The following is a 14,724-nucleotide window of genomic DNA, read 5'->3' as shown; positions in this document are numbered from 1 at the left end:
ATACTGACATTCATATCTGCTGAGCTCTAGCTTTGAGTTTCAGGTGTCACACAGATACCCAATGTTTCAGAGACCAATCAGGTTATACACCAAGGGATCAACATCTCAGAGTTTGGAGATAGCCATTACAATTCAGGAATAGATTTGACTGCTGTTAAGAGCTTACAGTCTAGGGACCATTACAATAATCACTTCTCTGTTAGGCTGTGCTTTAAGATTCAATTCTGAGTTTACACATTATAGCTAGTCCATATTGGTGAGGCATTATAGTGTTTGCCTTTGTTTCTGGCATACTTCACTGAAAATGCTGTCTTCAGGATCCATTCACCTCATTGCTTGTCTCACAGCTTCACTCCTTGTAGTTGCTCAATATTCCATTGTATGCATACACCACAGTTCACCATTCTGTTCCTCAGTCAGTGTACCCTTAGGCCACCTCCATCTACTGCAAATCATGAATACTGCCTCCATAAACACCAATGTGCAAATGTCTATTCATATCTCTGCTCCCAGATCTTCCAAGTACATACCCCATAATGAGGTTGCAGGACCTTATGGCCCCCACATACTTAGCTTCTTGTGGAACCACCACACTGACCTCCAGAAAGGCTACACCATTCTGCCTCCTCATCAACAGTATATAGGTAAATCCCTGTCTCCATGTTTTCTCCAGCACTTTTACCCCTATTTATATTTTTCCTACAATTTTATAGAGATATATTCACATACCATACAATCATCCAAAGTGTACAATCAGTTGTTCACAGTACCATCATATAGTTGTGCATTCAGACAATACCTTTTAAAACAGTGGTTCTATTTTGTTTTTTTGTTTGTTTGTTTTGCTTTTTTTTTTAATGCAATTTTATTGGGATATATTCACATATCAGATAATCATCCAAAGTGTACAATCAGTGGTTCATGGTATCATCATATAGTTGTACAGTCATCACCACAATCAATTTTTGAACATTTTCATTACTCCCCCCAGAAAAATAAATAAATAAGGATAAAAATTAAAAAGTACACCCAAAACAGCCCATACCTGTTATCCAGGCCTCCCATTATTTATTTTTTGTCTTTATTTTCTTACTCATCTGTCCATACACGGGATAAAGGGTGTTTATTGAAACAGTGGTTCTTAACCTGTTTTTGTTCACAGACCTGTTTAAAAATCTGAAGAAGGCTGTAATATATTTAGAGGTTTTGCCTCAGAAAAAATATGTGCACATGATTTTCTTTTAATTTTTGGAGGTTTATAGACTTTCCAACTCTGATAATCCTCTCATGGACCGTAAGTCAAGACCTTATTCAAAAAAGGACTTGTGTTTATATAACAATTCTTGTTAGGGCTATTAGTGACAAAATGTCTTATTCTCATTTCTTTTATAATTGTGCCGTTGGGTTGCCTTTTTCATTCTGCATTGTAAGCTATCATGTGCCATTAAGAAGAGCATAGCTGTGGTTTATTATGTTATTTGTTAATGGAATGAGTTTAGTTAAGTGGAACATATTAGAATAGACTTCAAGACTGCAGAACTTCAGAAGAATTTTATTTATTCCAAATTGACGTTTTAATAAAAAAACTAAAAACCTGGGGAAAACTGAAGTAATCAGAAATATACTCAAATCCTGAGGAGGCTCATTTTTGCCCCCCCTTGGGAAGGTAAAACTAAATAGAATGGGAGTAATTGTTAAAATACCATTTAGGACGTTATAGTAGATTTATTCAGCTGCTAGGACACCAAGATATCAACTAAATCTTTTAGCAAGTGGGCAATCAAAATTGACATATTAGAAAAAACATGCAAACTTTTTGGTCTTTCAAAATCTGCCATTTATGTAGATTAGTGTGTGGAACTTCAGAATGGCATTTTCCCACTGTCCATTGGAGGACAATAAGACAAATTAATACAAATCAAAATAATATGGCAGCAGCATCATAATTTGTGTACACTGATGATGTAGTAACAGATTTAATTTAGTGCAGCTTTTGAGAAGCCTTTTGTGTTTCAATTTATCCAGCTGCTATCCAGGCCTACGCTGGCCAGTCTTCTCAGCCTCAAGCATCTTGCCTGAGTGATTGCTTCTTTTTTTTTTCATCTTGGCCGACTAGCTGAATTGATGCCTTATCTTCAGCGTGCCTTGGTTTCCTTTTCTGAAAAATGGAAATGAAGTTTTTACTACTAAATAAAGATGTCAGAATAGTAAAAATAAAAGTATAAGCAAAGGCTGTTGAGCCTCTCCAAAGGCAGATACCATGTACTTTGCCCAAAGCCCTGATATTTCCTATGTATAACTTTTAAAAATTAGATTTTGTATGATTATAAACAGGAATAGGAAGACTGGGGAGTAGCTGCTGGATTTGGCAACTGGCCATGGGTTACCTTGGCAGAAGCTGGCTCAAGAGCAGCCCAATCACAGTGGGTGGAGAAGTGAGCAGGTTGTGAGGGAGGGGCTGCAAAGGCAAAACAGCTCTTTCTGGTAGTTTGGCCATGAGGGTAGAAGGGAGGACAGATGTCCCGTGATTGTGGGGTCAAGGAGATTTTTGTTGTTGTTAATTTAAGATGAGAAGGGACCAATAGAGATGGGAAGGTTGATGACATAGGTTAGAGGTGGTTAACAAAGAAAATGAGATCTCTGAAAAGGTAGGAAGGTTGGGGATTCAAGAAATATTTCATAAGCACTTCCTAACTACGAGGTGCTGTTCATAGGGGATATGACATTGAACAAAACATAAAAATTTCTGCCCTCAAAGAGCATACTTTCTAGTGGGGAGAGAGAAATCCAAAGGTAAATGAGTAAAACATATGGCATTTAATGTAACCAAATCTAGTGGTTCTTTGTCCAGCATTCAAAAAATAAAAAATAAAAAAATAAAATTTCCAGAATACTTTATGCATAATAACATTATTTTTCTTACTATTTCATACTTTTACTAAATCTCTTATTACTTCAGTTATATGTGTGTGTGTGTGTGTGTGTGTGTGTGTGTTGGATGATGACATAAGATGAAGTCCAGAAAAGCCTGAAAGCTATTGATCAGAGGTCAAGGAAAGGAATTAGCCCTTGTTAGAAGGGGAAATAGCTCTTAACCTAAGGGAACGAGAGAAGGATGGGGGAAGATACAGGTGAATTTGGAAGTTGGTGGTAGGAAACTGAGGAACCTAGAAAGATGGGTAGGATTTGGTGGAGCAGAAATGAGGCTGGCAGAAGATTAGCGGAGGAGGGTATCCAAGTAGGAGAATCTGTATGAACAAAGGTGTGATTCTGAAATGAGAGGATGGGGCATGTTTGAGCTGGCTAGAGGGCAGACCACATTGTAGATTCTGCCCTCACAGTTTCCATACTGCTCAGTTCTCTAACATTTCTGCCATTTTTCTTCCTAATTTGGGCAATTAATTATTTCTCACTTAGAATGGTTTTATAACCAGTCTCTGTATCCAAATTCATTTTATGTGCTACTGCCAGATAATCTTTATACATTACTGCTTCAATTTTTTTGTCCCTTCAATCCCAACCTAAAAACAAAAATGAAACAAAACTTGGATATTTCCCATCACCTGGCATGTGGTAGGTACTCAATCATCTCTTGTATCAATGGATGCATTTTGAAGTGTAGTGGGAAATGAGTCTGGAAATGGCAGGGTGGGATCATATAATGGATGCCTTGAACCCCAGGATGAGGATACTATCCGTGTCAGGAGTCCCCAAGACCATCCCCAGGTTCAGTGATTCACAAGACTCAGCATCTAGTTCTACCCATGGGAAAGGGCTCATGAGGCAAAGTCCGAAGGAAACCAGGCACAAACTTCCAAGAGCCCTTTCCCAATGGAGTCACACAGAACATGTTTAATTCCTCCAGCAACAAATTGTGACAACATGTGAAATGTCTACAGGCAAACTCAACAGATACTCAGTACACAGGGCTTATACTGGGGGCTGGTCACAAAGGCACATACTGAAATTCCAGACTCCCCAAAAGAAAGCAGGTGCTCAGCATAAGCCACATCATTTGTACAAATACTCTAGGCACAGTGAGCCACTCTTGTCCTGGGTTTGGTGGGAACCTGCCTGACCAACCTTGTAACCAGACGTATTAGGAAGAGCAGTCTCAGGCCTGCTAAGTTAACTCTCTTCTGCACACTATCCACACTTAATGTGATCCTGTAAGGCAGGAAATTAGTCTCAGACACTGCTTGGGCAATAGGGTTGGTGTGGGTATGGGAAGAGGGGCATGTCAAGGGAGTGGGATCCTTTGTCCCCTTCTCTCCACTTTTCCTTTTTAATAAATTTAGATTCCATGGAAGATTTTGTATGTAAAAAAGGTGCTGTTAAAATAAAGTTTGAAAAACACTCCTTTAAGTGATGAGGTGCATTTTAAGAAAGCAGTGATAAAATCATGTTTGGGTTTTAGCAAGATCATTCCTATAGTTTGTGGAAGATATTTTAGAGATGTGGTAGTTTAGTGGCAAATTTGGGGACAGTGGAGGTGATCAGAGGCTGGGAGGTGACTAATAGCCCATTGATGGGCCATTGATGATTGATTGGTTGGGAACCTTGTTGAGGGTTGGGGGAGAGAGTGTGGGATGGAGGTAAAGGAAATTTGTATTACTCTCAGGTTTCTCACTTGGTTGACTCCAGAAAATTAAAGGAGTGGGTGGAGACAGTGTTTTTCTCTGGTAAATATCTCAAATGGTTGGGAACTTTTAGGTAACCCTGAATGTATGCCTCCAGCTTCAAAATTGAACCCTAGCCTCATTTGTGGTCTCCATTTAACTGGGCAGCCATGTGTCCAGCTAAAACTTTTGTTCAGGAAGGGAGGACAGATATTTAAAGACACCCCTGTCCTATTCCCAACATTCATGCTATATTGAAGGACTTTTTTTCCCCCTCTTGGGAAAAAGATGAAAATAGTATTGTGATTGTTAAGTTTTTCTAAAGTAAGCAATTTTCATATTACTGCAACAAAGGAAACATGATATTCACCGAAACAAATGAAACAACTGGCAAAGAACCTTTGAGAAATCTTTGTCCAAAAGATGTGCCAGGTTGCAGCTGTTTATTGTTGCTTCTAAAAAATAGAGGTCTATTACAGATTGAATCATGTGCCCCATAAAGACATGTCTAAGACCTAATCCCTGATCCTGTGAATGTGAACCCATTTGCAAACAGGTTTTTTGAAGATGTTATTAGTTAAGGTCAAACTGAATCAGGATGGGCCTTAATCCAATAGACTAGTGTCCTTATAAGCAGAGGAAATTTGGATACAGTAGGAGGAGACAGATGAGAGAGAGATGGTCATGTGACAGAGGCAGAGATTGAGTTATGGATTGCTACCAAGCCACCATCAGAACCCTATAGAGTACACAGAAAGCGTGACACTGCTAACACCTCGATTTGGGACTTCCAATCTTCAAAACTGGGAAATAGTAAATTCCTATTCTTTAAGCCAGCAAGTGGGAGGTACTTTGTTACAGCAACTATGGCAAACTAAGACAGGGACCTACCTGCTCACTGAATCTGGTCCAAATAAGGAATGGAGTTATGACTGGACCTCGCCACAACAAATCATTTCTGTCCCAGAAGACACTAAAAACAGAGGATCAGAACACCACCCTGCTTTGAAGCAAATACTCTATTGTGTATAGATCCTCTGTGTTCCACCTCCAAAAAAGTTATGGAAAAGGGAAGACATCTCATAAGCCGAAGGCTGAAATCAATGTGGTAATATATGTGTTGTCTGGTTATGTTTAGAGAATAAAGGGACAGTAGAAAACTCTTCATGACTAGTCTGTAAGTCCCTATTCTAAAATATCTGCCTCTTCTGCCTTGGTGTTTAAGAACCAGTCTTAGTTTGCCAGGGCTGCTATGACAAATACCACAGACTGATTGGTTTAAACAACAGGAATTTATTGTCATAGTTTTGGAGACTAGAAATCTAAAGTCAAGGTTCAACAGGACAATGCTTTCTCTGAAGTCTGTAGGGCTCTTGGCAGCAATCCATAACCCAGTCTCTGCCTCTGTCACATGGCTGTCTCTCTCCTGTCTGTCTCCCTCCTGTCTGTCTCCTACTGTGTCTAAATTTCCTCTGTGTGTAAGGACTCTAGCGATATTATATTAATGCCCACCTTGATTCAGTTTGGCTTCACCTTAACTAATAACATCTTTAAAGATTCTCTTTACAAATGGGTTCACATCCACAGGCTGGGGGTTAGGACTTGGACATGTCTTTGGGGGACGTGATTTAATCTGTAACAGAGTTAGGCCTAACTTAGAGAAGGGCACCACCCAATGGAGTGGAGGCAAAACAGAGACTCAGTAGCCGGTTAGCCTTGGTAGGAGAAGGGTTGCAATGATAGTTTATAGTTTTTAGATTTCTTTCCTTCCATTAGAATAAAACAATTATAAATATATTTTATATTATTATTGTAATCAAAATGATATTTACAAAAACTGCTCAAATATATATACTTGGAATTGGTTAAACATTTTAATGTGACCATTAACAAACTTATGTAGACTAGTAGGAAATATCTTCATTTAAGAAAGTCTAAAATTTTATATATATTTTTGTTTGCAGCCTATACAGTTCAGACACCTGAAACTTTGTCTCTTACTGCTGCTACAGGGGCTTATTTGAAAGCCTTGGCTGTTTGCCGTGGACCTCTGGCTCACTACGACTTCCTGATCAAAGCTCACGAGCTAAAAGATGACAGCCATCAAAGAAGAGTCATACAGTGTTTGCAGAAATTACATGAGGAGCTTAATGGATACAGGATTGAGGCACAAGGCCTTTTTTCAAAGGTGAGATTTGTGTGATATTAAAGATTGAATAGTTAAAAGTGTAAGCATTTTATAAAATGCATCAAATGCAGTAGGACACAATCATGAAGCAGCTTGAAAATTTCCCACAGGTTCCTTTTAAACAAGCCCTGTTTTACCTCCATTCCTGAACTCTTGATGTTCAGTAACTTTCTTTCATGTTTAGGAATTCAAATAGCCTCAAATTTTGGTATTAAAAAATATTAGCTTTTCCCCTTCCTCTAGCTTAGACCTGACCTGGGGATCAGGAATGGAGAAGGGGGAGTGATATGTTCTTCCCCCTTTCCTCCTCTTTTCTCTGCTTGCCTGGCTTCTCCAGGGTCAGAGTGAGGGGCGTGATGATTAGAATGAAACAGCAGAGTCTTATAAGTGACCAGTTAGCTGTTGGGGCCTTTTTTTTGTCGTAGAAACTGACCTGCTGGCTTTTTATTTATTTATTTATTTTTCATTTTTTTTAATTGACAACTTTCCAAGTGCAATTTAAGAAGTAGAGAGTGAATTTCAAAGTATATTATAGGTTACAATTCCACAGTTTCAGTTGTTTGTGTATTATGAAATATAACATATATACAAAAATGTAGTATCTTCCAAAGTATGATTTAACAAGTAGATATATAGGAAATTTCCAAAGTCATTAAGAGTTATAGTACCATAGTTTCAGTTATTTCCTTATTGTGAAATACAACATGTATACAAAAATGTATAGCTTTCAAATTACCATTTAACAAGTAGCTACAGAACAAATTTCAAAGTATGCTATGGGTTACAGTTCCACCATTTCAACTCTTTCCTTCTAACTGTTCTAATAACCTAGCCACTAAGAAAAAGAGAATTATATAAATATTCAGTATTCATAATCCTTTGTTAAATTCCATCTTGTCTGTTGCTACCCTTTCCTCTAGTTCAATCACTTTCCCGATCTTCAGGGATGTCTAGGCAGTGACCACCCTAATCTGTTTATGTTGAAAAAGGGGCGTCAACTTTATGAGCAAAGGGGGCATATCTAGTTGATGTTCTTGAAGAGGCTATTGCCTCTGGGTTTTGGGACTTGGCTGTCATAGGAACACTCTGAAAGATCTAAGTTTCTGAAGAATAAACTTAATTAGTGAAAACTTTAGAGTCTCGGATAGGGATCCAGGTATTCTTTAAGGTTCATGGGACTATTGTTGACTTGGGCTTATCAAACTGTGGTCATTTTGGCATTTCTAGGTGAGGCTTTCATAGGAGTAACCTCCAGGACAACCTCTTGAATCTATTTGAATTCTCTTAGCCATAAAACCTGTTGGCTGTTTTGTTGAGGAGCACATAGGTGGGTTCTTCATGTCCACCCAAGGGGGCCTCCACACTGCACGGGGCCCTGACTGACCTTTTATGCCTCTAGTGGTAACCTCATGCCATGTCATTCTGCTGGGACTTAGCCCTCTTGGGTCGGGTCCCTTCAGGACAGCTCTAGTGTCTGCGTAGGCCTCAGGAAATAGAACATCCCCTTCCTTCAACCCCTACAGCCTGGGCAGCTTCAGTCAGCCTCCTGCCCTCAGACTTCTGCAGACAAGAAGCAGGCGCCTCTCTGTCATCCTGTATGCCCCCATATTCCTGGGACACGTGTCAAGTTCTTCCATGTACTCTTCCACACCCTGCTCTGTGGGATTTCCTCACCTGAGCCAGCATCCAGCCTAATCTCTAGGTGCTCCTCTTGGGAAACCCCCTCACCTGGTATGAGGTAAATCTGGGAGAAATGCTGCAGCCCTCCTTCTTTAGCTAATAACTTTCTGCCTTCATCATCCTCTTCAGTCCTACTTTGGTTTTAGGGCTATCTTTTTTGCCTAAAATTTATGTGATTGGTGCCTCTCTTTGTAGCGTGAGAGAACTTGTCTTCCAGTGTCCTTAGTTGCGGGTGACTGAGCTTGTACCTCGACTTACCAGGCCTGGGCCAGGGGACCTGATATCACCCCCTGGGGAGGGTAGTAGGTACGGGCGTTAGTGCCCTCTGCAGCCCCCCCGAGCCTGGGGAGCGAGGTCAAGGCAGCTCCCTTTTCCTCACCCAAAATGCCACTGGCAGGGGAGGCTTGCCGGAGGAAACCGCCTTTCTCCCAACCGCCCTTTCCCCATTTCCTTATCTTGCCCGCACACTCCCCTGTGCCAAGGCAACTCCTGCCACCGCCAGCGCACATGCACCGTGGCCAGAACAACTCCCGCCCGCTGCAACGGCTCCTGCGTCCTCTCAGAACCAATCCTAGCCCCTCTCCCTTCAGTATTGCCATTTAAGGCTACTTCACCTCCTTTCCAGCCCTGCCCTTCTTACCAGCCTATATAACCTGTAAGCACCCCTGAATAAGGACTCTCTCTCTTTGGCGCATACTCCTACTGGATGAAGAGTGTCTTGTCCTTATCGCCGCCCTCCACACCTTGCACGCCTCCCGCCGAGGACCCGGCCAAGTCCTCCGCCTCGCCCTCGCCTCCGGGAAAGAGCCCCCGCCGCCGGTACCCTTTAAGCAGCCCCGAGAGCTGAGGGCTCAGCTACCGGCCGCCACTCCCCCTAGAAGCAGTAACCGCGACCGCACTTAGTTTTGAGCTTTTGCCCAAATCCTGAGACAACAGGAAAATTTGCATTCTTTATTCCATAGTAGAAGCCAAGGTCATAAGTGCTATCATCTTCAAATTATGAGTGATATTAATAGTGGTAACAGTTAGAATATAATTCAACCTGAGAAATTAGTTTTCCTTTCACTGAATGCCCCATTCCCGTAAGCCCCCCTCTCAAATATTATTTTATTGTAAAGTCTTCGGAAGATAGGCTTTGTACATCATATGTTAGTATTTTATTTAAAAACTCTAATAAAATGTTTTACTTTTTAAAAAACACTAGAGAGTATAATTAAATAATTTTTTATATAAAGAAAAATGCTATCATTGTGTTGGAATCTTTTGGTTCAAGGAATAGAGATTCATTTGGGATATAGAAAGAAATTGGGATATTGAATAAGACAACCTGTGAAAACAGCAATTAAGTACATCCCCATTACACAGCCAGTCCTGGTGGAGCCTGAGCTGGCTTTCAGCCACAGTTGTGGCTCTGAAAGCTTTGACGACTTCATAGGTGTTAGGAGCAGGTGCTCATAGATTCTTACTCCAGTTCTCTGCTCTTCACGTAACTCACTCTTTTGTTCCTTTCTCCCATGTCTGTTTGTACTTCTGTTCTTTCTACTAGCATCTTAATTTGCACCCTGTATCTGCAGTTTAAATTCCCAAGTGAGAATCTGATAGGCCAACCAATCACCTCATCCCTGTTCAGGCAGAGCACTCACACCAGGTTTTTTGGAGGCCACTGGCCAGCATGCAGATCGGATCTCTGTATAAGATACCATTTGGGATGCTCCCAGGAGCAAGGCAGATCCCTTGGAAGCCGTCAGTAAGCATGGCAGGCCCTCTCCTTGGCCAGTCCAGCACAATGGTTATAGCAAGTAATGAGGAATTATTCCTTTTGATGACCTGCCTTTCTCCTTTTCCCCAACTCTCCTTATTTCCAAAAGTTTATAGGTGAATGAACAACTAAAACGTTTGGAAAGTATAGACTGCTTATTTACTGTATACATAATTACAGATTGAGATCTGGGCAGTCCTCCAAATAAAATAATGTGTTTCTGTGTCATAGCCAGGAAATAAGGTGTTTTGGTTAAATGGATTTTTTGCATATCTGAGAGTTAAATTGCTTTCATGAATTTTGTATCTCGTTCCCCTTCCTGTCCTCCCTCTTTTGGAAATACAATATTTTTTCCCTCTTCCCCACTCTGTGGCCTCCCTAAAGCTCATCTTTTTTATGTTGCTTGGTGAACTTCCACCCAGTCACATGTCTTTTAATCATTAACTTGTCTGGTTACAAATTCAACACAAGTGTTTTGTGTGTGTGTGTGTGTGTGTCTGTGTGTGTTGCCTTTAAAATCATTGTTTGGCTCTTCTTAAGTGTATTCACCCATTCTTCCACCTTTGATTTCTGGTTGGCTATGATGGGCCTGTCTTGTGAATAACCTGGTTTTATTGTGTAGTCATAAACTCATGTCAGCAAGGGACTTGACATGCCAAGTAGTATTTCAAATGTGTCTAATGAAAGTTCATGTTTGTTAAATTCTAATGCATATGTGAATAAGTGTTTATAGTCAGAGCAACATCTCTTTGTAGTGGTATTTTTCCTGTAGTTTCTTAAGCCCACCAAATCTTTAAAGCATTGAAAAAAGACTCAAACATCTAACTTAATTTGAGTAAAACAAATATAAAAGCTTTAGTTTTTGCAGATTCTATAGATGCCACAGACCTATTTCTTCTAAAAATAAACCTATGCTAATTATCAGAGAAGAAACATTGGGGCTATTAGGTTTTCTGTGGACAGGAAAACTTTATTTGTGGAGTTCTTAATTCTGGTAAATAGGATTTATTGTTTTATGGGCATTTGACTTTGTTTTTTTTTTTGTTTTTTTTTAAATGCAATTTCATTGCGATGTATTCTCATAACATACAGTCCTTCAAAGTGTACAATCAGTTGTTCATAGTTGTGCATTGATTACTGTTTTAGTTTGCTAATGCTGCGGGAATGCAAAACATTAGAGATGGATTGGCTTTTATAAAAGGGGGTTTATTTGGTTACACAGTTAGAGTCTTAAGGCCATAAAGTGTCCAAGGTAATACATCAGCAATTGGGTACCTTCACTGGAGGCTGGCCAATGGTGTCCGGAAAACATCTGTTAGCTGGGAAGGCACGTGGCTGGCGTCTGCTCTGAAGTTCTGGTTTCAAAATGGCTTTCTCCCAGGACGTTCTTCTCTAGGCTGCAGTTCCTCAAAAATGTCACGCTTATTTGCACTTGGGATATTTGTCCTCTCTCAGCTTCTCTGGAGCAAGAGTCTGCTTTCAATGGCTGTCTTCAAAATGTCTCTCGTCTGCAGCTCCTGTGCTTTCTTCAACATGTTCCTCTTGGCTGTAGCTCCTCTTCAAAATGTCACTCACAGTTGCACTGAGTTCCCTCTGTTTGTCAGCTCATTTATATGGCTCCAGTGACTCAACTTAGACCTACCCTGAATGGGCGGAGCAACACCTCCACAGAAATTATCCAATCAGACTCATCACCCACAGCTGGGTGGGGCGCATTCCAAAGAAACACTCAAAGAATTACAATCTTATCAACACTGATAATGTCTGCCCACACAAGATTACATCAAAGATAATGGCATTTGGGGGGAACATAATACATTCAAACTGGCACAATCACCATATTCAATCTTTGAACATTTTTCATTACTCCAAAAAAAATAAAATAAAAATTAGAATAAAAAAGAACATCCATAACATTCCATTCCCCTCCTCCCCCCATTGAATTTGTTTTTAATATAGATTTTTAAACATTTATTATGGTGGAGTTTTTTTTTCCTCTTTCTACTCCTAAGAAACTTTCTACACAGGCCTAAGCTACAATAGTGAAATAGAAGGCACCTTCTTCACAAAATGTCAGATTTATTATTCAATGAAAAGCAATTGGTGGCAGACTATTAGGCTGCTTTCACTTACATACTTAACAGTGTTTTCTCTAATAAAAAAAGTTATGAGCAGATGACCATGCTTTTGAGCAACAAACTGTGAAGAATGGGCATTTATGAACACTTTACTTTTGTTATCAAATAAAACTTACAACCAGGTTAATCTGACACATTTAATATATGCATAATTGTTATTGTGCTGTGAGATAATTAGGCATAAATGGTAAGTAGTTCATGTAAATCACTGTAATTAGAATTACTTTTACACAGCCAAATCAAGCATTTCTAGAGTCAGGGAGAGGGAGAAATTAAATAGAGTATGGAACTACTCTGCAAATCTCTATTTCCATTAATCAGGGGTACACAGGCAGCTGGGTTTTTTCATCTCTTGGGAGGAGACATCATAGTCCAAGAGACCTGGGAATTGGGAGCCACAAAACTCCTTTCCTTTTTCTCCTGCTCTTCATCAAATAATTTTCAGTTTTTCCCTAATGAGAAATTATTATTTCCAACTTCCTTCTACATCCTACTGTCTCTTATGTGTATCTCCCTCTCTCCCTTGCTGCCTTCTCAAGAACCATGCAGGTAGAAGATAGAAGGAACTGCCCTGCCTTAAATCAGGCCAAATCTCAGATCTTGATGTGTTCTTTCCTTGGCTCCTGGCACTTGGAGGTTGTGAGCAGGGTACCTGGGAGGCCTGGACTGTGGACTTTTCTCTCAGGAGATGTAGGGACACTTCGTTGTCTGGATCTTCATTTTTATCCAAGGTTCTTCAGAGAGCCTCTAGGCAGTCTGCTGTTTTTTTCCACAGTTCTTCCGTTCTTTCCTCCTGCTAAGGGAGTGAGTACTTATTCTCTCCATTCCTCTTCTTGGAACTGGCATAAAAAGTAGGTTGAGTGGTGTGGTTTAGGGTTTAGGGTTTAGGGTTTATTATTTTATGGGCATTTGACTTTGTTTTTCATATGGATTTTTAAACATTCATTATAGCAGACTTATTTTTTTATTTCCTGATCCCTGGAACTTTATCTGTTTGGAAATCATAAGCAACAAATAGTACAAAAAGAACAATATCTATAACTATAGCTTTATCAAAGACCAGAAATATTTTTAAATGAATGTTTTTTACATCAAAATTTTATGAGAGCTGAAGCAGAAGCATTATGTCCTAACCCAAAGAAGGCATCTGTAGGGAAGTGAGATTGGAGGTTAAACTACATTGGCCAAAGACATTTACAGTCTAAAATATGAGAAACAGACTGTAGTGGGCCTGATTCAGACTCCAGAATAATTAACCAATATATTCAATTATGTCTTCAGTTTTGTCATGGTTCTAAAAGGTGAAATTATGCTACCAACATGGATGCAAATGTTTTTATCAAATCCCTTAAAATGAATTTAAAGAAGACACACATAGTCCTACTTTATAATGTTGAAGATCGGAATTTTATCTGTTATTATCAACCAAAGCTGGCTACTTTGGTTCTGGCAGCAGAATTTTTCAGGCCAAAAGCATCAGTACCATGGAATCTGTGCTGAGATTATCATAAGGTCTTTAGATCGGTGGTCAGTAAACATTTTCTGTAAGGGACCGGGCAGTAAATATCTTAGGCTCTGTGGGCTGTATGAGCTCTGTTGCAACTACTCAGTTCTGCTTATATACCCAAAGCAGCCACAGAAAATAGAGAAATGCATTCTCATAAATGCATTCTAATGACACTTCATTTACAAAAACAGATAGCCGGCTAGATTTGACTCACTGGCCCCTGCTGTAGATGACTGCTACCTGACCAGGTATGAGGGCTGATGGGACACCATTAATTATATTCAGGGTTCTGTTTGAACTGTACCTAGTTGGACTTGCCACTCTAATCTCTCATTACTTTCCTTTACCTATACCTGCCTCTAGTCAACAGAACTGTTTACTGCCCCATTTCATAGACAAGTAGACAAATGGAACAAAATATAAAGTCCAGAGATGTACATGGAAACTTGATGTACAATTGAGTTGGCCCTGCAAATCAGTGGGAAAAAGATGATTTATTCAATAAATAGGGATGGAACAATTAATTATCTGTATGAAAAGTAAAGTGAAATTGGTACCGACCTTTCGAAACACAAAAATAAGTTCCATGAAATTCATGTCCTAAATTTAAAGTGAAATTTTAAACTCCTTGTTTAACAGTATTGGAAAATACTGTTATGAACTGAAGAAAAGGAAGAATTCCTTATACAGGATACAAAAGCCTAAATTATAAAGATAAAAACTGATACATTTGACTATATTAAAATTCAAAACTTCTATTCAACAAAAGACACCATAAAAAAAGTGGAAAGGCAGACATACACTGGGAGAAGATATTTGCATCAGAAATAAGT

General features: G+C 39.6%; 1 protein-coding gene across 2 annotated transcripts in view; it reads left to right on the top strand.

Annotated features, from left to right (window-relative positions):
* AFG1L (AFG1 like ATPase) overlaps positions 1-14,724 on the top strand; it is a 234,430-nt gene that overhangs the window by 24,252 nt on the left and 195,454 nt on the right. The window contains exon 2 of one of the 2 annotated variants that reach the window (XM_037842307.1): positions 6,632-6,807. In XM_037842307.1, coding sequence (XP_037698235.1) covers positions 6,632-6,807 — 176 coding nt within the window. Of the gene's footprint in view, positions 1-6,583; positions 6,808-14,724 lie in introns of both variants that reach the window. The other variant, XM_037842306.1, reaches the window with a different exon arrangement.

This window comes from Choloepus didactylus, chromosome 7, assembly GCF_015220235.1.
Source record: "Choloepus didactylus isolate mChoDid1 chromosome 7, mChoDid1.pri, whole genome shotgun sequence".
NCBI classification, from domain to species: domain Eukaryota; kingdom Metazoa; phylum Chordata; class Mammalia; order Pilosa; family Megalonychidae; genus Choloepus; species Choloepus didactylus.
The sequence above is the reverse complement of the archived record's forward strand: the minus strand, read 5'-3'. Positions and strand labels throughout refer to the sequence as shown.